We start from the raw sequence: 25,599 nt of genomic DNA, 5'->3' as shown, positions 1-25,599 counted from the left end.
TGGTTCTAACATTAGGAAAATTCACACCTCCCAGATGAATGTCATCTAAGCTAACTTGGACAATAAAAATGACCCAATATAGCTAGCTGGGTTTTGGGTTGCTACACAGTAGTTTCAGAGTTTGCATCAGAATAATGGGGGGGGGAGCTCTCTACATTTTACACTGGGCATGATCTCATTTGAATGCCTCAGAGTAAATACAGCTGTTCACCTATGTTCTCTGAAAAAATGGAATAAGAGTCCATTAATTATAAAGAGAACTCAACCTTCTTTGCCTTCAAAATCTGGTCCTTAAACATATGTCCACAGAGAATATTTAAGAAAACCTATATTTTTAAATACTAAAGTATTTGCAAGACCAATTAAAACCACATTAAGAAATACACAGGAAAGGGCTGCTTCCATGAGAGCTGTGTTGTCCTGTTGACCTCAGACAAGCACATAGCCTACAGGTGATAGCAAAGGCTTACTTGTAAATTGGAAGCATTATAGGCAACGGAGCTGATAAATGGGGAGCGATTTCTAGTAAGTTGGCACGTTCGTGGAGGGCTTCTTTCACCATCCTATACTGAAAATCAAAACAGAGAAAATTAGTTTGGCAGTAACAGATCATAATATTTTCAAATGGCAAATAGACACCCTGCCAACTGATTGATATACAGAAACCTTCCACCTCTGAGCGAGGAGAGCTCCCTCCTAATCAAATCTCTAATAATACATCATGCTGTCAACCTCAAAGATTTTTTAGAAACCTTAACTGTATTTGCATAGGAGAAAAACATGCTGTCAGAGTTCCCAGGTGTAAGATATTTTCCTGACTTGAGTTACAAGATTATTGTAACCATTTATCTTGTTTTCTCTGGATGGTCCCCTTTCTCAGTTCCCCAGAATGTTTCTCCGGGTAAGAAATAACAGATTGCTCGAATTCATGGAAAGTTCTCTTGCTTTCCCTAAACGCAGCAAAGATGATATGCAGCCCTGGACAGCTATTTTACAGATGGCAAAGAAGGCTTTGTCTTCACTTCTGTGGCCCTCATTATGCCTGGCTAAAGAGCTAGCAATATTATTAGATGAATTTTACACATGACAATAAGGCTGTAGATGTTGACAAACATCTACACATGACAATAAGGCTGTAGATGTTGACAAAATAAGCCAGAGCACATCTGAAACCAGTGGATCATGAATCCTGGGCTGATTTCTTTGCATCCATCACAGATGCTTAAGAGAGACATAAGAAAAGGGGACAGATTCAAAGCCGACTTGTCAAGGCAAGAAAGGGGGCCAGACTCAAAACTTGACAATGGCAAGTCCTTGCTGCTGTGTTTTCCTTGTATGAAAAGCAGATATGGAGGGAAGCTGATTTTTTTCACCCCTCTGGGAAATGTCATTTTCCACACTGCCTTGGCAGTTTTCAAATGATGGCAGACTGGACACAATAAAGTGTGACACATGGAAAGCGTGACTCAGATCATTTTTTTTTCCTGAAGAATATGTCAGTGACAATATGAGTGCATGATTGCAGCTGCAGTTAAGAGATCAATTTGGCACTCCAGTCTGCATTACAACACAGCTCCCCTGAAACTGCTCAAAAGTAGCAATTTGGTGGCCATTGGCAAAAACCCAATCACAATTGTTAAAAGGAACACATCCAAAAGTGACTCTGTAAATCTGCTACTCTGACATGCTTGTACAGAAAAAAAGCCCCTGATCACCCATAAACATAATGCTACACAGAGCAAACTGGTGCACCTCTCCGAAAAGATACTCTAGCAGTGTGCACTAAGCAGGTATCTTGAACAGGAAGCAATGTTTATAAAGCCATTAAAAAAAAAGCCTGATTTAATTGGGTAGAAAAAGCATAGTGGCAATTTTTGTTTAACAGCCAGCACACACAATTACCTGCTCAACATCCAACTTCATGATAGCCTTCTGGAGATATCGCACACCACCATGGATCAATTTAGTACTTCTGCTGCTGGTCCCCGATGAGAAGTCATCTCTCTCTACAAGGGCTGTTTTTAGTCCTGTGTAACCAGAAAACCAAATTAACTTCTTAAATTACACAATTTGTATGTAATTCATTAAAGGCACTTCTCCAGGGTAGAGACAATCACTGGAAAAATTAGTCTGAACATGGATAAATTTGTATTCAAAGTGCAGTACACTGTCTATATTATAATGAAGAGATTTTAGACTCTTCCTGAGGGAAAAGTCAAGCCAGAACTAGAAGCATATTAAACTGTGAATGAATCACACCTAGAAAACATTACAGTACAATTTCGTGGCAGCGAGATTCTCTGGTGTATTTAGGGGACCAAAGGGGGGCCTGGTGCCATCTTTTCCCACATGGCATTTAGTGGGTGTTCTCCCACAGCCTTCAGCATGCCCTTCCTACTGAATGCGGAATTGCTTCACCCCTGCACTCTGTGCTATTGTAATGCATTCACCAACCAAACTGACCCAAGATTCCTTCTACGAGCTGGCTCCTACTTGCAAATGTGCCTGAGGTGGTGATATAGCAGATATGGAATAGGGGACCCAGGCAGATGGAGATTTCTACCCAATAAAGCAAGGGGATATGGGCTGGGGAAGTGGTTCAAATGTGCAAGCAGGAGGACCTGAGTTCAATCACCAGAATGTACAAAAATATGTACAAGGTACATATCTGTAATCCAGCACAGAGGCAGGAGAATCCCTAGAAACTCACAAGCCAGACAGCCTGCTGTATGCAGTGCTAAGCAACAAAAGAGACCCTGCCTGAAAGAAGATTGTCCCCTGACTCCACGCACATGAACATGAACACACACACACACACACACACACACACACACACACACACACACACACACACAAATACAAAGACTTAAAATCAAAGGACTTCTACTGGTGAGTTTACAGTACAATTCAAAAGATTTGCTTATGATATACTACTTCAGGATTAAAACGAAATACAAGCTAAAACAAAGGAACCGGTGCAGAGTATACATGGAAAAAGGGAACATTCCTCTTGGGGATGAAGAAATGACTCACTAGTTAGAAGCACTTCCTACTTTTGCAGAGGACTTGAATTCCATTCCCAGCACCCTAGGTGGCTCACAACTGCCTGTAGCTCCAACTTCTTGGAATATAATGTCCTCTTCTGGCCTCAGCAGGAACACAGGTGCATGCACGCACACGTGCACACGTGCGCGCGCACACACACACATATAAATTATTAAAAGAAAATACTCGGTTGTTTCATCCAGGGCAGGGCCTAGACCCACCCACCCCCAAGAGTCCAGGGTGAGAGTGACTCTCTCATTGTTGGATGGGAGTCCAAAGTCCATTTGTATACTTGGGATAAATACTGATCTACTACCCAAGGCTCAATAGATTACCTAGGCCTCCTCACTGACACCCACATTCAGGGGGTCTTGATCAGTCCCATGCTGAATATGGACACCCCCATGGAGGGCCTCATCCTCCCTGGGGAAATAAGGGGATATTGGAGGGGTTGGTGGGAGGGCATGGGAGGAGGGGAGGGAAGGGAGAGGGACCTGGAATTGACATGTGAAGCAACCTAGTTTCTAATTTAAATTTAAAAAAATAATTTAGAAAAAGATAATTCTCTTGCTAGGATAAGGCTGAACAAAGATGGGTACATTCTAAAAGTCATCCCATCCCCTTTATCTGAAGATCTCTTAGGGGTAAAAATCTACTTCTGATTCCTTTTCTTTTCTTGCAGAGACACCCCTGCCTTTTCAAGACTGCAAATGACACCCAATGCTACAAGTTAATATCAGACACTAGGTGAGTTCTTAAAATTCACAATACATATGGACACCAGTGGGAATGCCTGAGGACTGGTTACTCCCTTAGGCAATGGGCAATGTCATAAAATCCAATTACAGTGATAATATGAGGCAGAAGCAATTTGGATCTGCAAAGCTAGGACAGGAGAAAGTGCGTGTATCTGTTTCAAAAGCCATTTAGTATCAAAAGGTTGCTTTTAAAACATCTAACAGTTTAAAATTTGAACAGAAATGCCATCACAAAACCAGAAAAATTTCCTTGACCTAAAAGGAGAAAATATTTGGGAACAATGAAGAGTGGAAAATAGAGATTTTTTTCAGCCAAGCTGTGGTGGTACATGCTTTTAATCCCGGCACTCAAGAGTCAGAGGCAGGCAGATCTCTTGAGTTTGAGTTTAAGACCAGCCTGTTCTACAGAGCAAGTTCTAGGACAGGCAGGGCTACAAAAAAAAAAATATCCTGGAGAGAGAAAGGAGGAGGGAGGGGGAAGAGAGCGGGGGACTTTTGATTCAAGATTATTGTCCTAACTAGTAAAAACAACTGAAATTATAAGCACTTTGGATTCACATCACCATTCTTAGGGATATACGTCAGAAAAAGTTCTGCAATACTCTAAATTATTAAAACATTACTCATACTTAATTTATTCTGGGTGTGCTACAGACAGAGAAAGATAGCGAGGCAGTGCATATTTTAAAAAGTATTGGAAGTCCAAGTACAGACACTGGGTATGAGTGGGGCACAGGCCAGCTGTCAAGTGACTCTGCACAGGCAAACAAATGGAGAGCTCCAGAGGCTCATCATGGTCTTCTTCAGAGACCACAGGCAAACAAATGGAGAGCTCCAGAGGCTCATCATGGTCTTCTTCAGAGACCACAGGGCTTCCATCTCACTCCAGATTCGAACCCGAACTAAGGGCAAGAACCCAGAACTGCATCTACTAAGATCACATTCCCCAACCTCTTCTGCACACACTCTACCTCCTCCACTCGGTAAGTCCGACAGAGTTCTTTTGGTATTCTAAATCAGTCCATTTTTTTCTTCGGTTGAAGAGCAGACGAGGGAGTTGACTTTCAGATGGTATTTAGGAGCCACATTATTTAAAATGTGCCTCTCTTTAAACCCTAGCATCACAGTTGTTGCATCAGGAAAGTGAGACTGGGGGAACAGGAAGAGGGTATCCAACCTCTGCTTTCTGTTCCGGCAGCCCAGAGTGCCCTCCAGACCATGATCTCAGACCTGTGTGCAGCCCCTCTCCGGAGCAATAGAGCACAGCAACCTTGAAGGTGTTCGAATGAGTCACAAACAAAACAGTAGACACTTAGAGCCACACACCCAGCAGAGGCTAGCTGCGACCCCTGACCTTCCCAAAAGACATGATATGGCCATTCTTGTTTAAGGCACTAAAATCTGTGAAGGGATTCACTGGAAACAAAAATTCCTGTCTGAGGAATAGTGATGTCCATCTTAGGTTTTTTTTCCCCCTTCCTATTTTACTTGTTTTATTTTGTGTGTGCGTGTGTGTGTTTGTCCCTGAGTGTATGTATGCGCACCACATGAGTTCAGTACCAAAAGAAGTCAGAAGAGAGAGCTGATCCCTTGGAGTTACGCATGGCTTTGAGCCACCTTCCGGGTGCCAGGAACTAAACTTGAGCAGTAAACATTCCTTACTGCTGAGCCAGCTCTGCAGAACCCCAGTTTAGTTTTTAATTACTTCTGTACAGGCAGCTTTCGGCAAAGCCTTGCTCAAGACGGGTGAGTGGAAGAGGGGACCTATTGTCGGCAGAAGCCAGCTTAAAGCGGCCAGCTGAACATCACCTGTAGTTCCAGCCCTGGACCTTGACCAGGGAGAACTATGAGTTCTCCACTAGCCTGAGAAGTATAGCGAAACCACAGAAGAGGAGAGGGAATGATGAGAAGGAGGAAGTGTGTGTATGTGGGGGGATGACTGGCAAATGTTTGGAAGTGCCTCGTCACGGGCAGTTTGTTACCAGGGACTGGAGAGGAGGCTTGTTGGCCACAACAGCAATTACTGGATGTCCTCAAAAGTAAAATGCCTCTGAGAAGACATCTACATGTCTAAGGCCAACCTTAACACACATCATTAAAGCAATATGCATCAGGGCCTACACACTATACGCTATTCAATTCTGGACATCCACTTCCAAGAACCAGGGCTTGTTTGAATTTTTTTTTATCAAATTTAATTTTTTCTTCACAAGTTCTCAGAGATTGTTTGGGGAAGTACTATTTTGATATCTGTCAAGGGAACCCGACTGATTAGGGTTCTAGGAAGATGTCTTCAGGTGAAGGGTAGGAATGGGGATGGAGAGTTGCTGATAACAGACCCTAAGCTCACAATGTAGCCAAGACAATCAGGAAGCCTACCTCAGGAGGCAGCTCTAGCAAGAGTGGGTCTCTGTGACACTGCTGATTTTGTGAGCTGTTCTGGGACTTAGCAAATCACCTCAGGCCAATATCCCAGGATACTTAATGTATCCTTTATGTGCCTGCCTTTTCCTGTAGTGGGTATTTTTAGAAGTTATTTATATGTATTTACACGAGAAACCACAATGAGTAACAATGAAATTTAAAACAACCCTCTCAGTCACACCAAGGCCTCTTATGTTGTTGCTGTCCTACTACCTTGTCAAACTACCAAGCCACCCACCAGAATTTCTGAGAAATGAGATTCCTTTTCTCAAAGCAAACAAGAAACGTAGTCTCCCAAAAGACTGTCAAATTGGTGTGTTAAATCACCATGTAACCTAAAAGTTGCTTAAACTACAAAAGAAAGAACAACTAAAAAAAATCAGAATCTTCACATTGTCAACTGCTCCCGTCCATCAAGCGTTCCGAAGCTCTCCATTTTGCTGGATGGGAAGGAGAAACTAACACAAAGTCAAAGCATGATCAGATGTCTCAGCTGGTTCTAGACTTCATTCTTTGGTTACGTAACTAAAATTGTGAGGCTTTAGGTGTTTATGGTATGTGTGGAGGGGGTGGTGGTTTGGGGGTGTAAGACCTCACAATCATCTCAGGCTCCCCTGAAACTCATTGTGGAGGCCACTGCGTATCTGTCCGGAAACAGGGCTGGGATTACAAGTTTGCATCACTGGATTCAGATTGTTTTGTTTATTTTCTGTTTTTTTTTTTCTTAGTCTAATGTTTCTCCCCTCCAAGATGGATGGTTTTAAATGAAAAGCTTTCCTTCCTAATTTAAGGACAAGGAAAGGAAAGAAGAGAGTAACTGAGTAGTATTTTTGATGTTGACACTCGGTCCTTGGGCTTTATATTCCTAGGTAAGGAGGGTTTGAAGAGATCAAATCAATATTTCCAAGATGCAAAATAGTCTCCTGCTGAGGGCTGAGGAGGATGGGGAGGTTGTCCTTCTGAGAAGACAGATCTCCATACCGCAAGGCTGTAATTAAATGAAAGGTCTTAATTTTAGATTTAGTTAATGTGTATGGGTGCTTTGCCTGCATGCATATATAGGCAACATATGCATGTCTGGTACGGTGAAGGTTAGAAGGCATGGTCAGATTCCCAGGAAATGGAGCTACAGGTGGCTGGTAGCTGCCATGTGGGCACTAGGCATCTAACTCAGGTCATCTTGAAGAACAGTCAGTGTTCTTAACCGCTGAGCCTTCTCTCCAGCCACCTAGTTCAAGATTTTTATTATGAGAAGGACTTTTGTTCTCTCCCTTTCACTCCCGCCTTTCTTACCTTTTGCTGTTATTTATGTATTTATTAACAGAAAGCAATAAAACCTACCACTGCTGGGAAGAATCAAAATAATACCGGATGCTAGCATCAGTTTATTTGAGGGTCTTAGTATTAATTAGGGGGTAGTACAGGAATTTCACAGCAGTGATAAGGTAATGAAATCACGAGTAAAATCTCAGGCAGAAAGATGAGCTATAGAAAAATACAGTCAAATAAACTCTACTTCCACTCATCTTCACCCCGTGTGTTAGCACACTGAAAACATACCTCCCAGGTAGGGTGAGGGATGAGCACTAAACACATCTCTGTTCTGTCTCTTATGGCCTAAGTCACACTATCTAGCTATTTCCAAATTAACTCATGGATCAAGAGAGTTGGATGAATGCAGGGGAATAATTACACCTAAAGGGAGAAACGATACGACATTTAACTCTCACAACATGGAATAGAACAGAAGTATATTTTAATACCTTTTACTGATTATCTTATTATGCATGAAAACATGCTCAATATAATAAATGCAGAAACGCACAGAGAAAAAAATAAAACTCTCCTGTAATTACACCACTCAGAGATAACCACATTTGACATTTGGGCATTTAAACATCCACATTTGCTGTGTATGTATATAATCATATATGTACAGTTCTGTAAAAAACTGGATCATATTTAAAGTTTTTTCATTTAACACTGTGTATTGTAAACACTTTGTACATCTGTAAATAATGTATATAATTTCATTTTTACAGCCTTTTAAAGTACTACATTAAACATTTACTATGATTTATTTATTCAGCTCCTTGTTTTTGAACATCTGGCTTATTTTCTTTTTTCATTCTTTCAGGTTGTACTACACGGTTATATTTTCCTTTAAACTCCCTTTATCTGTTATTATTTCATCAGGATAAAATTTCAGAAATGTGACTGTTTGGGTTGCTAAATGAAAAGCAGGAGTCATCGCTAGGAAACAATCAGAGGCTAAGATCCTTCATGCCTTGAACCTTAGCACAGGCACCAAATCCGCACATTTCTTGGGAAAAGAGAGACTGTCTTTCTTGCTTCTGAGAGCCACTGCCCTTACTGATACAGAAGACTACCCAAAAGGCTGAATGTTCAAATGAAGGATGTCTTCCTCTAGGATGACACCTGTGAGGAGCTAGCAGGAACCCTGGCAGGGCAAGGTCGGCATCCAGTGCTTTGCCTGGCATTTTCTAACAGTGACTGCTAGCTTTCTACAGATGTGTAAAATATTAGATATTGATTATTTTAATTTCTCTGACTATGCTCATAATAGGAAATAATATAAAGGTTAGCTTTGAGTATATCCTTAACATATTTTGTGTTATTTAAATACACATTCAATTGTAAAATCACAACATTGCAACTATGACATAATAATATAGTTTGAAGACATAATAGAGGTACTACTATAGTTCCTTCTGTTCACCTTGTTATTATAAAAATGGACAATGTTAAATGGGGGGAGGGGTATCAGTCAGTGTAAGACAAAATGATAAAAATAATACAATAGTCAGTGGAAATTGAAGTTCATTATTTAAAATGTTTTGTATGTGTTACTATGATCTTGCTATGCTGGAGTCTATAGCTTGTATTCATTTGTGCTGCATATATACATCTGTAACTAAGTTATTCTTCCATAATATTATTGTCCACCTTATAACACATCTTGGCTATTTTCTCTGCAATTATTTATAGGTCTATCTGATTTTCTACAACTGCCTTAAATTCCTATTTGTGAAACCATTTCCCTATTGGTATCTTGCTATCAGAAATACTGTTATAAATAAAATCATGAGGACCAGGGAGGCATGTCATGATGTGAAAGTGCTAACCATACAAGCCTGAGGATCCACGTTTACTCACATAGAAGCTGGATGTGATGATGGGAATCTGTAACCCCAGCACTCCTACTGTGGCCACGCATTCACACACATACACACACAGAGACATACACAGAGGTGAATACATACAAACACGCATACATTAGCTTTTTAAAAACCAAAATGTAGTTAATACGGCCATTGCACACCCATCTTTGAACAACTCCTGCTTTCTTTATTTAACTAAAACTATTTACCGGGCGGTGGTGGAGCATGCCTTTAATCCCAGCACTCGCACTCTGGAGGCAGAGGCATGCATATCTCTGTGAGTTTGAGACCAGCCTGGTCTACAACAGTAAGTTCCAGGACAGCCTCCAAAGCCACAGAGAAATCCTGTCTCAAAAAAACAAAAAACAACAACAACAACAACAAAAAACTATTTTAAAAGACATGGTTGATTCAAAATGAAGATAAACACTCCATGGACCAGTAATGCAGCAGACTAGAATGTTTAGGTCTAACGCCTCTGGTGGGCTCAGAATCTGGAATATGTACCTGAAGGATAAGGAATATAATGATTCACTATGAGGAAACAAAGAAGTCAGACGACCCCCTGAGGGCTGAGACTGAAGAAGGGTTCTGCACTTTGTACAGGATGCTGTCAAGCTACTCCTGAGCACTGTCTAGGGCTGAGGACTATCCGCTGGGTCACAGCCAGATGCAGAAAGATAAATACAGCCCAGTGCACACCACCAGAGCCAAGGCTTCAGCTGGCTCAGCAGAGGCTCAATATCAACACAAAGCAGAAGATCCAGGGACAGGAAAAGTTCCGGACGGACGATCCTTCTTTTTTTTTTTAGAAAGAAGCTTGCTTCACATGTCAAACCCAGCTCAATCTTCCTTCCTCTCCTCCCCCACCACCAGCTCCCCTAACCCCCCACCCAATCCCCACCCCACTCTCCAGAGAGGGTAAGGCCCTTCATGGGGGATCTCCAAAGTCTGTCCAGATGATCTTAAAGACAGTAGCAGATAAATCTAGACGTGGAAGAGAATAGAAAACCGAGTATTTCCTGGTAGATTCAGGGAAAAGAGTTCATTGGTGACTCCACAGGGCTCCAAAAAACAGTCCCATCTAGTGGTCACACAGCTCTGACTAACTGAACTACCTGAAACAGGTCACAGGTCAAAACCAAAAGTTACAAATCTGGGAAAGGAATGAATGGGTTGACCATGGTGGAAGATGAGAAAGGATGAGAGGAGATAAGATCATTATGCATTACGTACATATATTAAATTGGCTCTGGAGAGACCATGTCTCAGACAACCAAACAAAAAACAAAACAACAAAACCCCAAAAGCTTAACTTTCCAAAATCATTGCCAGAGACTTGCAACATTACCCACGCCCAGTGTCTGGCAAGCAATGAACTCACTTTCCGCAGTTTCACCCCTTGAGATGCAGTCCCGGGCCCCGTCTGCTCCCCTCTCCCTGCCCCCCATCCTAGTTTAATTTCTATTGCTGTAATAAAATACTGACCAAAACCAACTTACAGGAGCAAAGGGTTTGTTTCATTTTATAGTTTATAGACCATCCTCAAAGCAAGCTAAGGCAGGAACTTGAAGCAGAAACCACGGGAGAACACTGTTTCCTGGTTTCCTCAGCTCAGCTACTTTTGTCGCACAGCCTAGGCCAGAGGTTCTCAGCCTTCCTTCTTTAACACAGTGCTTCCTGTTGTGAGGATCCCATAAAATTATTTCATTGCTACTTCACGACTGAAATTTTGCTGCTGTTATGAATCACAAAGTGAACATCTGATATGCAAGATATCTGATATGTGAAAACCATAGGGGTCAGGACTCACTGACAGAGACCTACCTGCCTAGGGGGTGGTACCACCCATGGTGAGCTTAGCCCTCCACAGGTATGCCCTGTCCAGTTTGATGCAGCCAATTCTCAATTAAGGTACCCTCTTCCCAGGTGACTCCAATTATGACAAGTTGACAAAAAGCTAACTGCACATCCCGCCCTCAGAAACACAGTGGCAAAAATACTCAAGCATGTCACCCTATAGCCCCCAGAATGAGCCAAGGCGCATTCAAGGCTCTTTCTTTTGCAACTTCTTTTTACTACAATGCATAAACCATTACTTAAGGAAAAGAATGTTACTAGTATTATCCCTGAACATCCGGACATTCTCTGACACTTACTGAAAGTCAGAGATAAATAAGCAATGAGACCAAAATTTGAATCCAATTCATCCCATACTCCCCAGACTTGAATGAAGCATGGTGAGATTCAAGAGTCGCTAGCTACACACCACTTACAAAACCAAAAGTATCTGTGCATTGTTTGGTTCTTAGGGCTTCCTTAAAGATTTATTATTTTTAAGTGTATGCCTTTGTGAGTTCATATGCATCATATGTGTGTAGGAGCCCATGACGGGCAGAGGGCATCAGATCCTTTCTAGCTACCATTCATTCTGATACTGGGCACCAAACCCGGGTCCTCTCAAACAGCAGTGCGTGTTCCTAACTGCTAAGCCATCTCTCCAGCCCCTTGCATTCAGGAAAACATGTCTCAAAACCTTAACTCCTGACCTTTCCATCACCAGTCATGCCCCACCACCCCTGGCTCTAACATACATTTTTCAAATAAGACAGCTACATAAACACTTCTCCAGCCATAGAGTCTTCTCAGCAATTTAAACAAAAGCATAAAATTTTGTAAACTAGATTTTAAGCCAAAAATGTACCGAGTGGTCCCAGATACACACAGGTAAAGGCACATAAAAAGAGACAAAGAAGTGAAGGAAATACCTTCAACAGCCCTGAGGGAGAGACTACAATAATCAAAGTTTCCTCATTTCTGTTTCCTTAGGAGCAAAGCCTGCACACCATGGGGTCTGGAGGCCCCGTACTTCAGCCCAGAAAATAGTCAGAGATGTGGTGATCAGTGAAGCCATTACTATTGATCATAGACCTGCAGGAGAACATGAGCCAAACTGTGCCTGTTATGTTTATGAAATAATATTCCCAAGTGAAACAAATAAGAATTGATTCCTGAGAAAATACAGTTGATGAGGATGTAAATAAATGATCATTATAAAGACTCCACAACTCCTCCTACATAGCCTTTGTTTATCCATTACTGAAATTACATTTGGGCATAGGATTTTATCTAAAAGCTTTCATAAACATTTCTATACAAGTCCTTTCACATCTAGTGGTTCCCCCAAAACTTTGATGTCCTGAAAAATCTAATTATTACTGGTAACTTTAAAAGATCACAGTAATTTATTTTTGTCAAATGTGACTAAAGATTAATGGATACAATCAGGAATAATTTGGTAAAAACATATCAAACACAGAGAAAGCAAAATTTGTTGTTAAGTGAAGCATCAAATATAATAAAAGAGCAAATTCCATGAATGAACAGCAACAACACGCAATTCATTAACCAAAGGCCTATGGTTATTTCACACTTCAGAGGGCCACTGATATAATCAGAAACCACAGTAAGAGGATAAATACAAACTACCTTCAGCACTTCCTTATATGTTTTAATTATAAACACTATGCCCATCCCTTCAGTAAATCATAAACTTACAAAAGACAGCCAGGTGTATATCATTTTCTTATATGTTATTAACTCTAAGACTCTCACAGAAACTCAAATTATCACCATCCTTCTGGTTATCATCATCGTCGTCATCATCACTACCATGACCCACAATGCACCATCACTACCCACAATTCCCTGATCACTACTGAATGTCTACTTCACTGCTCAAAGGAAAAGAACATATTTGTTAGTTTCTAACTTACTAGCTCTTGTATGCTCGGAGCTTGTTCAATACTTAACTCGTAATGGTTGGGTTTTAAAAAAGAAAGAAAACAAATGAGGCTGGAGGTGCAGTTCAGAAGTTATGTACTTGGCAGGCCTGAGACACCAGGTTTAGTATCTAGCACACACACAAAAACAAAAAATAGCCAGACACGCTGTCACATGCCTGAAATCCAAGCACTTGGGAGGCTAAGTCAGGAGCATCTAAGGTTTGAGGCCAGGCTGGGTGACCAAGCCAGCTCATGTCTCACAAACAAGTAGGTGGAAAGTGACTAAAGAAGACATCATTGACTTCTGTCCTTCTGTCCACTCAAAAAGACCACACACAAATGTACATACACACATACAACACACACACATGTGCATACATACATACCACACACGCACATGTGCATATACACATACAACACACAAAATGCAGCAAACAGAAACTTCATTCACTTAAGTGAAAATATATAAAACAGCATTTTCCATTGATAAGAATGAACACAACATGCATGAAAACCTACTAAACACACGGTTATTGAAAGAAGCACACTGTAGGAGAATAACTCCATTGATCTTGTCTAAGCTTTTAAACAGAAATAGATAAAGTACACAAAAGAGAACAAGGGTGACACTTTTCAAAAGGAGAAAAAAAATAAGAAGCCTGTGGTGATGGTTTCATTCCAATTCCCTCATTATCCTCCAACCACCCTGGCTCTCAAGCTCCTGCCACCCCACCCTCTTCAGTTCTAGGCCGGCCTTTAAACAGTTTCCTCTGCTTCTACAAATCCTTTCTCATGTTCTCCGTTTATTATTGATAACAGGCCAATTTCCCGTTCTGGATTCTAATCTACTTTCTCTGTCTGGGTTCTATTTTTTCTGCTTCTCAGCAATAGTAGGTGTGCACATGTACATTCATATTCTTCCCCTCCCCTCCTTTCCCCCTCCTTTTTCTCCCCCCACTTCTTTCCTTCTACTTCCCTCCTCTCCCCCAGAGATAACAATCTCTATCTTCCAACTTTGACAAAGCAACGCCTTTCTTTATTACCTCCTCTATAAGGCAGCAGTGTACAGTCTCTATTACCTCCTTTATAAGGCAGCAGTATATAGTCTCTATTGCCTCCTCTGTAAGACAGCAGTATACAGTCTCTATTACCTCCTTTATAAGGCAGCAGTACATAGTCTCTATTACCTCCTCTATAAGGCAGCAGTGTACAGTCTCTATTGCCTCCTCTGTGTTTCCCTGTTTCCTTCTCTATAAGGCAGTGGTATGTGTTTTCAGCCCTGAAGTTTCTTCCTCCCACACGTAAGTGGTTCATCACACACTGATTCTGTCTGTTCTAGATCAGTTCTAAGTGTGGGGTCCCTTTCTTCTGTTTTAGAATCTTTAACCCTGTCTCTGTCTCTGGGAAACAAACGTCACCTTCTGTGCACACCTATGACAGCCCTTTCCTCATCCTTCCCCAGGACTGTGCTGCACCTTCTCTTCTTCTACGACTTGCATATTGAACTTCAGTCCTGCACTGAAGTGTTCCTCCTAGTCTTCACCAAACAAAAACAGAAAAGGGAAAAAAATCCTTCAACAAATGACCTTCTCAACCCCACTTCACCATGACATTTGTCTCCCCGTCTCTGGAGAATCTGTGGACATCTCTGAGCCTTCTTCATCTCCAGCATCTCGAGAAGCCTGCTCAGGAAAGTCAAGGCCTTCACCTGGCACACCTCCTGTGTCTCAACTCTTTCCTCCTAATCATACTTGCTGGCCTCCATGTTCCAAGTTAAAGCACCTGTGGTCCCCACATGCACTGATTCCATGCAGTTCTTCCGGTATATTTCTTCAGTCCAGGTCTTTCTCAGTAAGTAATAGTTGCCTATTAAACTGTTACACAGGCCAGTAGCTTTTCAGCCCCTGATCACTCTCTGTGATAAGAAACTCTCTCTTGTATCCATGGGGAAGAGGCAGTAGAGAAGTAGAGGGAGAGATAAAGAGAGGGAAGGAGGGGAGGGGAGCAGGAGGAGAGGGACAGAATATAGGTATGTACCTTTGTCTATAAGGCCTCTGAACACATTGAAAGGTACATGTTCTCTATAATATGAGCTATACACAAAGGCTCCCTAAAGGCACGGACCACAGATCATCTTTGTATTCTCTTGTAGGACCTGGTATACTACTACACATGCAGTAAGTACCCCAAATACTTGCAAAATTGAAATTAAAAGAATGATTTTTTTTTCTACAAATCAAGAAAACAACTGACAACAGGAGGGGAAAAATAAGTTTCCTGACTGTCTCCTACTAGAAAGGATTCTCTTTGGCACAGAAAATTATCACCTAGAAGATATTAATTCTTTTGAGTAGGTCAGTTCCAAGCTCAAAGTCCCACAAAGATAGAAATATATCCCCTTTCCACTCTCCCTCCCAGGTTGGCCAGAAAGCTAAGCACAAGCTGCCTTGTGATAACTGTGAACTGTTCTTCCCACATGCTTTAGCATGTTTGAGTGTTATCTCCCTCAAACTGTACACCATGATTGGAGACATGAAATGATATGGAAACTGGGGTCAATGTGGTAAAAGAACAGGCTCTGGTATGTCTATATTTCAAATTTACCATGACTCAGAATAAACAGAAAAATACTTAGGTTACAACGTTTACATGAATGAATTTTCAGAAATATGGAGTTTTATGTGCAAATAAATCTGCTGAAGCAAAATATGCACTTATAGTTATATTTAATTTTAAAACTGTGGCAAGTGCCTAGATTTTGAAAACTGCAAGAGTTTTCACGAAGGATGGAAAATCGGGGAACACCAAGAGAAATGTGAGCTCATGAGTGAACACTGTCTTCATTTCCAAAGAGGACGGACTCACCTCTGGTGACAGCATCTAGCGCACAGCCGCTTCCTGTGGCCCCTCCCCCAATAACAAGGATGTCAAATTCCGATGTGTTCTGCAAAGTCAGGAGCTGAGCTTCTCTGGAAGGAGGTTCCCTGTTCACAGGCTCTGTGTGGCACCCTGCTGCTTTCAAACAAGCCAGGTTCACCTGAAGGAAAGTGGACAGGTTCTAGTCACACATCTGGAATGATAATTTAGCAAAGTGTACAGTACACTATGAAGAAGACAACCAGAGCTAGTGTATGGTTCACATGCAGTAAGAGGTCTCAGCTACTTACCCACACAACACCTGATCTCAAATTCAATCTCTCAATTCTTTCTAGCGCTAGGTAGCAATTCCCAAATGTTTTACCTAAACCAATTTGAGGAATCAGAAGGAAGTAGCATCAAACCATTCAGGTAAGATTTAAAAGTATAGACATCATGTGAAAGGGGAAAATAACACTTTATAACCACTGTGCACCTTCTTAAAAATACATATTTCTTATTCAACCCTCATGACAAAAATATATTCTAGATTTTGTGACTTGTAGGTTTAAATCAGCACAATCTAAAAGTCTACTTAGCAGCAGTTAGTATCTTGTTTGGGTAAATCTATGCTTAATGGGAGTATTTTTCAAAGACTTGAGTAAGAGACTTCCCCATCAAATATTTAAATATAAAGGTAAAGATTTTCAATGTTTACAGTACATTATTTAGATTTTAAAAATGTAATAATAATCTGATTCAAACTAGACATAATCCTCCTAAATTTCTTGGTTCTTTAATAACTAACTCATCATCAGCTCAAACCAGAAATACTTGTCCCTTTTTTGTCTGTGTTTATTTTTGCAAAATGTTTGCCTCGTATGTGTAAGACTCTTCAATCCATACCCAGGACAACCACAAGCAAAAAGGATTGGGCTACTGTGCTGATCCACATTTACAATTGCAACACTCTGGAGACGAAGGCAGGAGATCATCCTAGGGTCCACAGTGAGTCCCAAACCCAGCCTATGCTACATGGTGACAACTTGTTAAACACACGCACACACACACACACACACACACACACACACACACACACACACACACACACACACCAGAACAAGAAGAAAAGTTCAAACACATGGAAAAATAGTTATTTGGATTTTTTCTTACACTACTGGTGGATTCATTTACCACAATGAAAGATAATTGACCCATGTTGCTCCTTTTTTTAATCCAACTTCTATTTCTCTCTATTCCATCAGGATCAGCACAACGAAGGCTCTTTCCCACCCTGCCCTAAGTCACCTATGAAGCTCAGAATGAACAAGGCCAAGCTTACTCAAGAAGAGGAGCTTTCATGTATCTACAAGACAGCTTGAGATTCTTCATGACTGGCCCAGCCTGGCCTAAGGGCTGGGCTTACAGTGTTCACCAGCGTATCCAGCTGTGGTTACTGCTCATTATTATTCTACTTATTCAAGATAAGGGATTTTTTTAATTCAGATAAACCAAACTACTCCCTATGACTGAATTAACTATTATCAAACAACTGGATTTCTATAAAAATAAAGCCAGAAGTCTAGAGAACATTGGCAAACCCTGTCTTGGGCCACAAGGACTCAGCTTGAGTCTCTGCACCCCTGTCTTGGAAGTCTGACAAGCTGAGTGTGATCCCTAGGGCCCACATAGGAGGGGAGAACAGACTCCAACAAACTGTCCTTTGCCCTCCATACTTACAACATGGTGCATTCATTTTTAAATTATTAATCCAAGTGCCCAAATTCAAAACCATCCCATTCTGCATGTGCCTCCTCCTATTCATGTATTAATAACTGTCCTCATGTAACTAGCCAAATAAAAGAAACTGCTATGTTCTGTGAAGGACTGGACTCTTCTAGCTATGGTCTTTGTCTTCTTCACCTAATGAGAAGAAAAGCAGAACACATGGAGAGATAGTATATATGTACATAACACATTTGTAGAAAAAGCAAATGCCAAAATGCGGGGTGGGGGCAGACTATGACCACTGTGGGGAGGGAGGGAGAACTGTGCCATGACAGATGGGAAAGACTTGGACATGGGACTGACAAGTGACTAAACCGCCAGAGCATTTTCACACATCAACAGAATTGCTGACATTTTCTGCCTGGTAAGTTTTCTAGAAGTAGCTGAGAAATAAGTTTAAAGACCGTGTTATGGTATAGTTCATTAGAACTTGTTAATTCTAAAAACTCCCACGAAGATTGAACAAGGGCTTCTCAGGAGGTGAGGGAGATGTGAGGAGCATCGGTTATTCCCATTGGCTACACTGTCCTGTCAGCTTCCTGACCTTTTGTGGGAATAGTCTTAGCCTGTTCTATCTTAACATTAAAAACACCTGTTTCATCTTTATGTGGCGGCTACATGCCTGCGATCTCAGTGCCCAGGAGAGCATGAAGCAGGAGGACTATAAGCTCAAGGCCAGCCTGGACTACAGGGTAAGACCTTGTCCAAAACAACATTTCCATGTATGGAATATATGTTTCCAACATCTCCTATGTTTCTAACATTTATCGTAAAAATTCTTAAAAGATTCAAAATCCCCTGAATTACCCAAGACAACTATTTTTCTCCTGTTTTTTTTTTTTGTTTTTTTTTGTTTTTGCCCCTCTTTCTTGGCTTCCTTTGGATAGCACTCAATTGGCCAACCATAATGAGTGGCATGCCTCTTAGGTGTGTCCTGTTCATTCTTCTCAGATGGCTAGGAACTCTCAAGAGAATCTCACATATCATCCAATACTCTTCAGGTCACAATGATTTCTAATTTGGCGAACCCCAGATATGAAATTGGTTAATTAGCACTTACAGTTGAAGTCACATGTGTGTCTCAATATTAGTCTCATGGCTTTATCTCCCCAAACTATTGTTTTACCTGCCAGCAATCTGCATCCTTGTGTCCACACTGAAACCAGTTAGCAAAGATTCGCATTGACTTTATTTGTAACTGTGCCAAAGCAAGTGGAACTTCAAAGTCCTTCACCTGATGTCTTAGATATTTTTCCAGTAGCTGTGATAAAATACTCGACATAACTTAAAGAAGGGGTTTATTTTGGCCCACAGTTTGAAGGTACAATCTATCATGTCAGGAAGCCTAAGCAGCAGAAGCTTGAAGTTGCCAGCCCAACAACATCTAACCTCAGAAAGCTGAGTGATGAACACTTGTGCTCAGATCTTCCCACCTCTGTTAATCTAATCAAGATGCCCAGAGACCCATCACTGAGGGACAATGAAATCTCATCAACTTGACAACTGAGATTAACCACCACACCTGGCCAGTGTCTGAATTGCTGTATACCTCTGCAAATGGAGAATAATCAGTGACTTTACAAAAAAGTAGCAATGAAAAGAATACATGAACCTCAAATACATTCTGCTAAGTCAATGCTCTGCAGATTAAATAAGTCTGAGGCACAGGCACACCTAATCAATTCACCAATGAGTGCCCATGACTGGAATGCAGAACGGTCACCACACCACTCTGTGACCTACAAGGCTGAAAATGCTGCCTTGCTTGTCCCACAGAGACAAACCAATCGTTCTCGGTGCTCAGCAAAAGAAGCCGGGGAGGAGAGTGACATCCTTTACACTCAGCAATTGGAAGGCAGAGGCAGATGGATCTCAGAGTTCAAGGCCAGCCTGGTCTACATATTAAGTTCCAGAACAAGCAGGGCAACTCAGAGAAAAAAAAGAAGCCAGACTCAGAAGTCCTGTACTAGATGATTGTGACCATTCTATGCAAACAATGTTCACCAAAAAACAAAGTATGGGATCAGAAACAGGTCAGTGATTTCAGGTTCTGGGGAAAGACTGACTACAGAGGGCATGAGGGACACGTTAAGGATGACTGACATGTCCTGTAACTTAACGGTAGTTGTGATTACATAACTGAGTGTTATAAAGAATTGATTTCACTATAAAGAATTGATCCCCCAAATTATATCTCAATAAAACTGAATTAAAAGTCATAGCCAACTGTGGATACAGAATTTACGTACTAGGCAGTTTTATAAGGCGTGTGCTTTTTTTCTGCTCATTGAATTTCAATAGTAAATGCTCATCAGGTACATTAATACTGGGGGGGGGTGCTGATTATTGTGGAAGTTGTACTGAGGAGTTCCTCCAATTTAAATATATATATTTACATACACGCACAGTACTATTGAGGGTGATTTATTTAATTTCTGACAGTACTTTAAAATAACATTTTATTTTTGTTTATTTCTTTCAAGAAAAGCTGGAAAGTGTTGCAACTGAGAAGCTAAGCACCAGGCTTATTTTAGAGGCAGTAAACACAGCCTAAGGCCCTACTTAAAATTATGACAGGAGAAAGACTCATTTTGTTTTCATATGGCTTTGAGTAACAAAAACACATCTGCACTCTACCTTCTCTAGAATATGTTGATTTCAGGGAAATAAAGATGGGCGGAGATAATGCAGCAGTGGTGCTAAGTAATGACACACTTTAAGAAAAGGGCCTTTGTGCTCTGCTCCTTCCAGATCTGTCCTTTTCTGGCTCTCCCTTCTCCAAGCTTGCAATCTGATTAGACAGGGATCTGGGAGATGAGCTCTGCTGATGGATGAACCCAAAATGTCTTAACTGGAATGCTCATGAGACCTGCAGGTGCTGAACTTAGCACCACTCATTCAACAAATGACTGTTTGGGGCATTCCCTTAAGCATTCTATAGACTAGGAGACAAAAAGATTTGGAGCCAATTCTAATATTACTTACAGGGGTGTTTGAGGCAGAGACAGGGTTAAAGGGGCTCCCCTTCCCCGTTGTGTGTGTGTGTGTGTGTGTGTGTGTGTGTGTGTGTGTGTGTGTGTGTGTAGGGTTCAATCCCCAATACTATAGAAGTCAGGTAGCACACGCCTGTAATCCTAACAGTCGATTACAAGAGAATCAAAAGTTCAAAGTCATACTCAGCTACATAAAGAGTTCAGGGCCAGTGTAGTTACTATACAAGGGGGGAGGAAGGAAGGAAGGAAGGAAGGAAGGAAGGAAGGAAGGAAGGAAGGAAGGAAGGAAGGAAGGAAGGGCTGCCAGTCACAGAGGGCATCTCATATCATGGCCAAGCTTCCCTAGAAAGGCCAGCTAAACCAAGTCAGGAGTAGTAGGCATCAGCTGGGTGAGACAGCAGGGACACACGTGTCAAGTCTAGAATATTCACGACAGCTCTTTCCTGTCACACTCACTCCTTTAAAACCTGGCTTACATATCCAACTTTAAAAACTTCTCAGTGTCACATAAATCTCAAGATTCTTAACTGAGATTAAGGAAAACAGTCGCAGGAGCAACTGAGGCCTGTAGATAGGCCCCAGGATACTCTCTCCCTGGTCTGTCACACTTATACCAGCCTGCTCACTGGAGGCAAGTGAGTTTGCTGCCCTAGGCCTAAACCCAGAACAAACCCAGCACATTCAGGGTCAGCTACCTAACCTCACCAATGAAACCAAAGGCCTGTGGTCCCATCTACTGGGAAGGCAGAAGGACAGAAAGAAAGTCCAGGGCCACCGCGGGCAGCTTAGTGAGACCCTGTCTTAAAAAGGGATGTCGGGCTGTATGTAACTCAGTAGTAAATGTCTTGGCTAGCATGTGTAACTTTAAAACACCCAGTACTACAGGGAAAAAAATTCCTCTAGCATTGTGACAGAGACTGGCATGGGGCTTGGAGTGACTGCTCAGTGGTTAAGAGCATATACTGATCTTGCAAAGGACCCAAGTTTGATTCTCAGCACAAACATAAGTGGCCCAAACTTCCATGTAATTCCAACTCCATGGGAATAGGTCTGACTCCATGTTGGGAATAATGAATAATGGGTTCGGACAGCAGGTGGCAGGTCCCTGGTGTTGGGGAAGTCCTGTTATTTGCCTGTGCATTTGTCAATAAAGTACTGTCTGGCCAATAGAAAACCTAGATAGGAGGGACTAGGAGTCGAGGAGGATTCTGGGAAGGAGAAAGACAAGAGTTCGAGATGTAACCCCATGGGGTAGGAAGCCGGGAACTATTCTCCGGTAAGAGACATAGTTAGATTAACAATTATGGGGTAATTACTTAAAGCAGAGCTAGCCAGTAAGAGACAAGCAAGGCCAACAGCTTCATAATGAATATAGCCTCTTGTGTGTTTATTTGGGACTCATGCGGATCTAGAACCAGGCTGGCGCCGCAGAGCCCAGGCGACTGGCGGGGGATAAACCAAAGCGGCTAGCAAAGAAAAAGCTTCTCTTAACACCCTGGTCTGGCTCTGGGACCTCGAGGATAACAGTCTTTGGGTGGGGGGATGAACTGTGGGAAGATGGGAAAACAAAGGCCTGTGGATGTGACTCCCATTTAAAGTTTTATTGAGGGGGAGGTAAGAAAATAAGGTAAAGAGACACAGACAGAGGGAGGGCAGAAGAGAAGAGGGAGATAGGGAAAGTCCTGTCTGCCCCAGGGGAACAGCGTGAAAGACAGTGTAAGGGGGCAGGGGTCTTTCTTTTAAAGGGGTCCTCTGCACCTGCGTGCAGGCTACGTAGCCATGGAGCCCTGGGCTGGCCAGGGTACTGCCTGAGTGCATTCTGTCAGGTGGCAGGGGCAGGCCAGCATAATGCCTGAATCCTTACACTTTGGCTTCTGAGGGAAGCAGCACTTATGTGCACACAGACACATACAGACACATCGTTACAAATAAAGTATCTCTTTCAAAACAGAGAGAGACCTGCATCTACATAGACTTGGAAGTCAAGTTCATAATCTGAAGTCACCAAAAGAGCATTTCTCATGAACAGGATTTCGAATGAGATCAGTTTTACTACGTCTGAGCACTATTAGACTTGCAAATTAAAAAAAAAAATTCCTAGACATTTGCAACTTCGGGTGAGACCGAAAACAAGATCTAATAATTAGTGTCTATTTCTGAAAGAAGTGCATATTTAAAGACCACGGGCAATTAACAGCCAGGTTGTCCTGTAATCATGTATAGTAATAATTGGAGTATAATGTACGTTTCATGCAAATCACTTTAGACTACAACAATCACTCCCGCTCACCCATATTATGCCATTCAATCAATGGAATCAGTTAGACTGAAGAGAAATTGCTTCCTGTTTTGCTGTCACTGAAAAAGACTAGCCACATCTACGTGTTCCTGGAGGCAAAAAGTGACAACCATATTCATCTGGTTTATCTTCAGATGTCTGAATGATCGTCACTTCATGGATCCTCTTGTGACTAAATCAGCGGGCTGTCTCTAATTTACATGACAGTCAGCAACATGTGTCAGTGTAAACAAGCTCATGAGGGCTTCGTGCTTACTACGGCCAATTAATATAAGGTAACTTCTCATTTTCACAGAAAACCAGCCAAGTCCATTGCTATACTTTAAATGTCCCCTGGCCCCATGTTCGGACACAGACACCAGCTGTGGCGCTGTTTTGGTCCTGTGGTTGTTGGTTGATGGAACTGGCTGATGACTAGCAGCTGTCCCTGTGAACTCCCACCACCAGGTATCAGGAGCTGGCTGCCTTAGCCACCACGCCTGTCCCATCATAACTGACTGCAAGCCAAAGTGAGTTCTTCCTCCCTTAAGTTGCATTTGTCAAATAATCTCGTCACAGGGATGAGAGGTGGCAACATGCCCTCTTTCTAGGCACTGAGAATGGACCTCTCCTGCATCCCAAAGGTGCTGCAGAGCTGATCCATGGCCCTGATTCCCATGAGATGTGCACAGAGCCCTGTGTAATCAGATTATCCCCAAGCAATCAATTACTAAACTGTAGACGGGGAGGGAGTAGAGTTTCCTGAAAATCCATTCTCCCTACAACTATCACCTTCCCCCAAAGTACAACTTAAGTACAATTATTATTAGATTCAAGAGAAACTGCTGGAAAATGGGGAAAGTGTTGGCTCTGTCTCAGCGTCAAATAAAATAACACCATGAGTGCCCAGGCAATCTAAGGTTTTGAGGGTGCCACCTATTGCCTTTCAATAAATATTTAATGCGTTTTCTTCATTTTAATTGAATTCATTACTACTACTACCCATACTACTACTACTACTACTACTACTACTACTACTACTACTACTACTGTGTATGCACATCTGTACATTCCATAGCATGAAAGTGGAAGCCAGAGGACAACTCTGAATCATTCTCCCCTTGCTCTATGAGTTCCAGAGATTGAACTGATGTCATCAGAAAGATTGCTTACTTACTGAGCCATCTCACCAGCCTCAAATAAATATTTTTTAATGAATAATATAATAAATGTTTGGAGGTCCCAGGGTGACAATGCTCCCGAAATCTACTATCTTGCTTGGATCAGAGTGTCTAGACTGAAGAGATGGTTCAGTGGTGAAGAGCATTTGGCACCCTTGCAGAGGACCTGGAGTCCCAGCACCCACACGACTGCTCAGCACTGCCTATAAGCCCAGTTCCAGGGGATCTGATCCCCTCTCCTCATACGCCTCGGATGCACAAGGGCACACATGCACACACGCAGGCCCTCACAGTGAAGGGTCAAGAGAGCAAAACTGAGGTTGAGGAACACAGAAAGGAACGGAAAAAGACAACCCTAGACTGTACCGAAGCTGCTAGTCCGCCCCAACCCCCAAATAGCATCTTACATAGAGGAGGCATCTTTTTTTATTTATTTATTTTCTTTTCCTTCCTTCTTTTTTCTTCTTCTTTTCTTAAATGTAAACTGGGCATGGTAGCACATGGATCCCTCTGAGTTCTGGGCAAGCTTGATCTACACAGTGAGTTACAGGACAGCCAAGGCATGAAGAAACCCTGTCTCACAAAAAAAAAAAAAAAACCCGCACACAAAATGTAGTCCTGGAAATTGGAACAGTGCTTCAAGCATGTTAGCAAAGCTCTACACCCCCAGCCCCAAAAGGTATTCTTTTTGTTTGTCTGTCTGTTTGTTTTGGTTTTCAAGACAGGGTTTCTCTGTGTATAGTCCGGGTGTCCTGGAACTCACTTTGTAGACCAGGCTGGCTTTGAACTCATGGAGATCCACCTGCCTCTGCCTCCCAACTGCTGAAATTAAAAATGTGAGCCACCATCAAACTCTCCATCTCTGTGGATATTTCACCAAATACAAGATGTATAGAAGTACCTCTCATCTATACATGCTATGGCACAATTAGACTGCAAAAGCTTTTGTTGGTAAAATTCGGACTACCTAACTTAAAAGTATCTTTTATTCAGAATTTAGGAGGGAAAAAGAACACCTAGATAAAGCTTTCCAAACACAAATATGTAACTATAAATCTGCAAGGATGGAGAAAGAGACAGAAGCAAAAGGGCTTCTCCCGGGGCATTTATAGAAAGTTTCCTCCGTCCCACAATATCCCTAAAAAGTTTCTTTAAAAGGCCTTAAAATGAATAAATAGTTGAAAATGAAATGCAAAGTCAAATCAAAGTGAATGTCAATGCTGCTCAGTTAGCAACAGCCTAGCAGCTCACCAGCTGTCAGCGCTAATCCTAGCTCAGCCGTTGACTCACGGGGTGACCTATAGAAGTA

General features: G+C 41.9%; 1 protein-coding gene across 3 annotated transcripts in view; it reads right to left on the bottom strand.

Moving 5' to 3' along the window:
• Positions 1 to 25,599, bottom strand: part of Gpd2 (glycerol-3-phosphate dehydrogenase 2) — a 141,799-nt gene that overhangs the window by 65,165 nt on the left and 51,035 nt on the right. For all 3 annotated transcript variants that reach the window (XM_013112568.3, XM_013112567.3, NM_001281680.1), the window contains 3 exon segments: positions 16,060 to 16,231; positions 1,903 to 2,027; positions 471 to 568 (listed from right to left, as the gene is read on the bottom strand). In XM_013112568.3, coding sequence (XP_012968022.1) covers positions 471 to 568; positions 1,903 to 2,027; positions 16,060 to 16,231 — 395 coding nt within the window.

The sequence above is a fragment of the Mesocricetus auratus genome, unplaced genomic scaffold (assembly GCF_017639785.1).
Source record: "Mesocricetus auratus isolate SY011 unplaced genomic scaffold, BCM_Maur_2.0 Super-Scaffold_100004, whole genome shotgun sequence".
NCBI classification, from domain to species: domain Eukaryota; kingdom Metazoa; phylum Chordata; class Mammalia; order Rodentia; family Cricetidae; genus Mesocricetus; species Mesocricetus auratus.
Note: the sequence above shows the minus strand (reverse complement) of the source record. Positions and strands in the feature narration are given on the sequence as shown.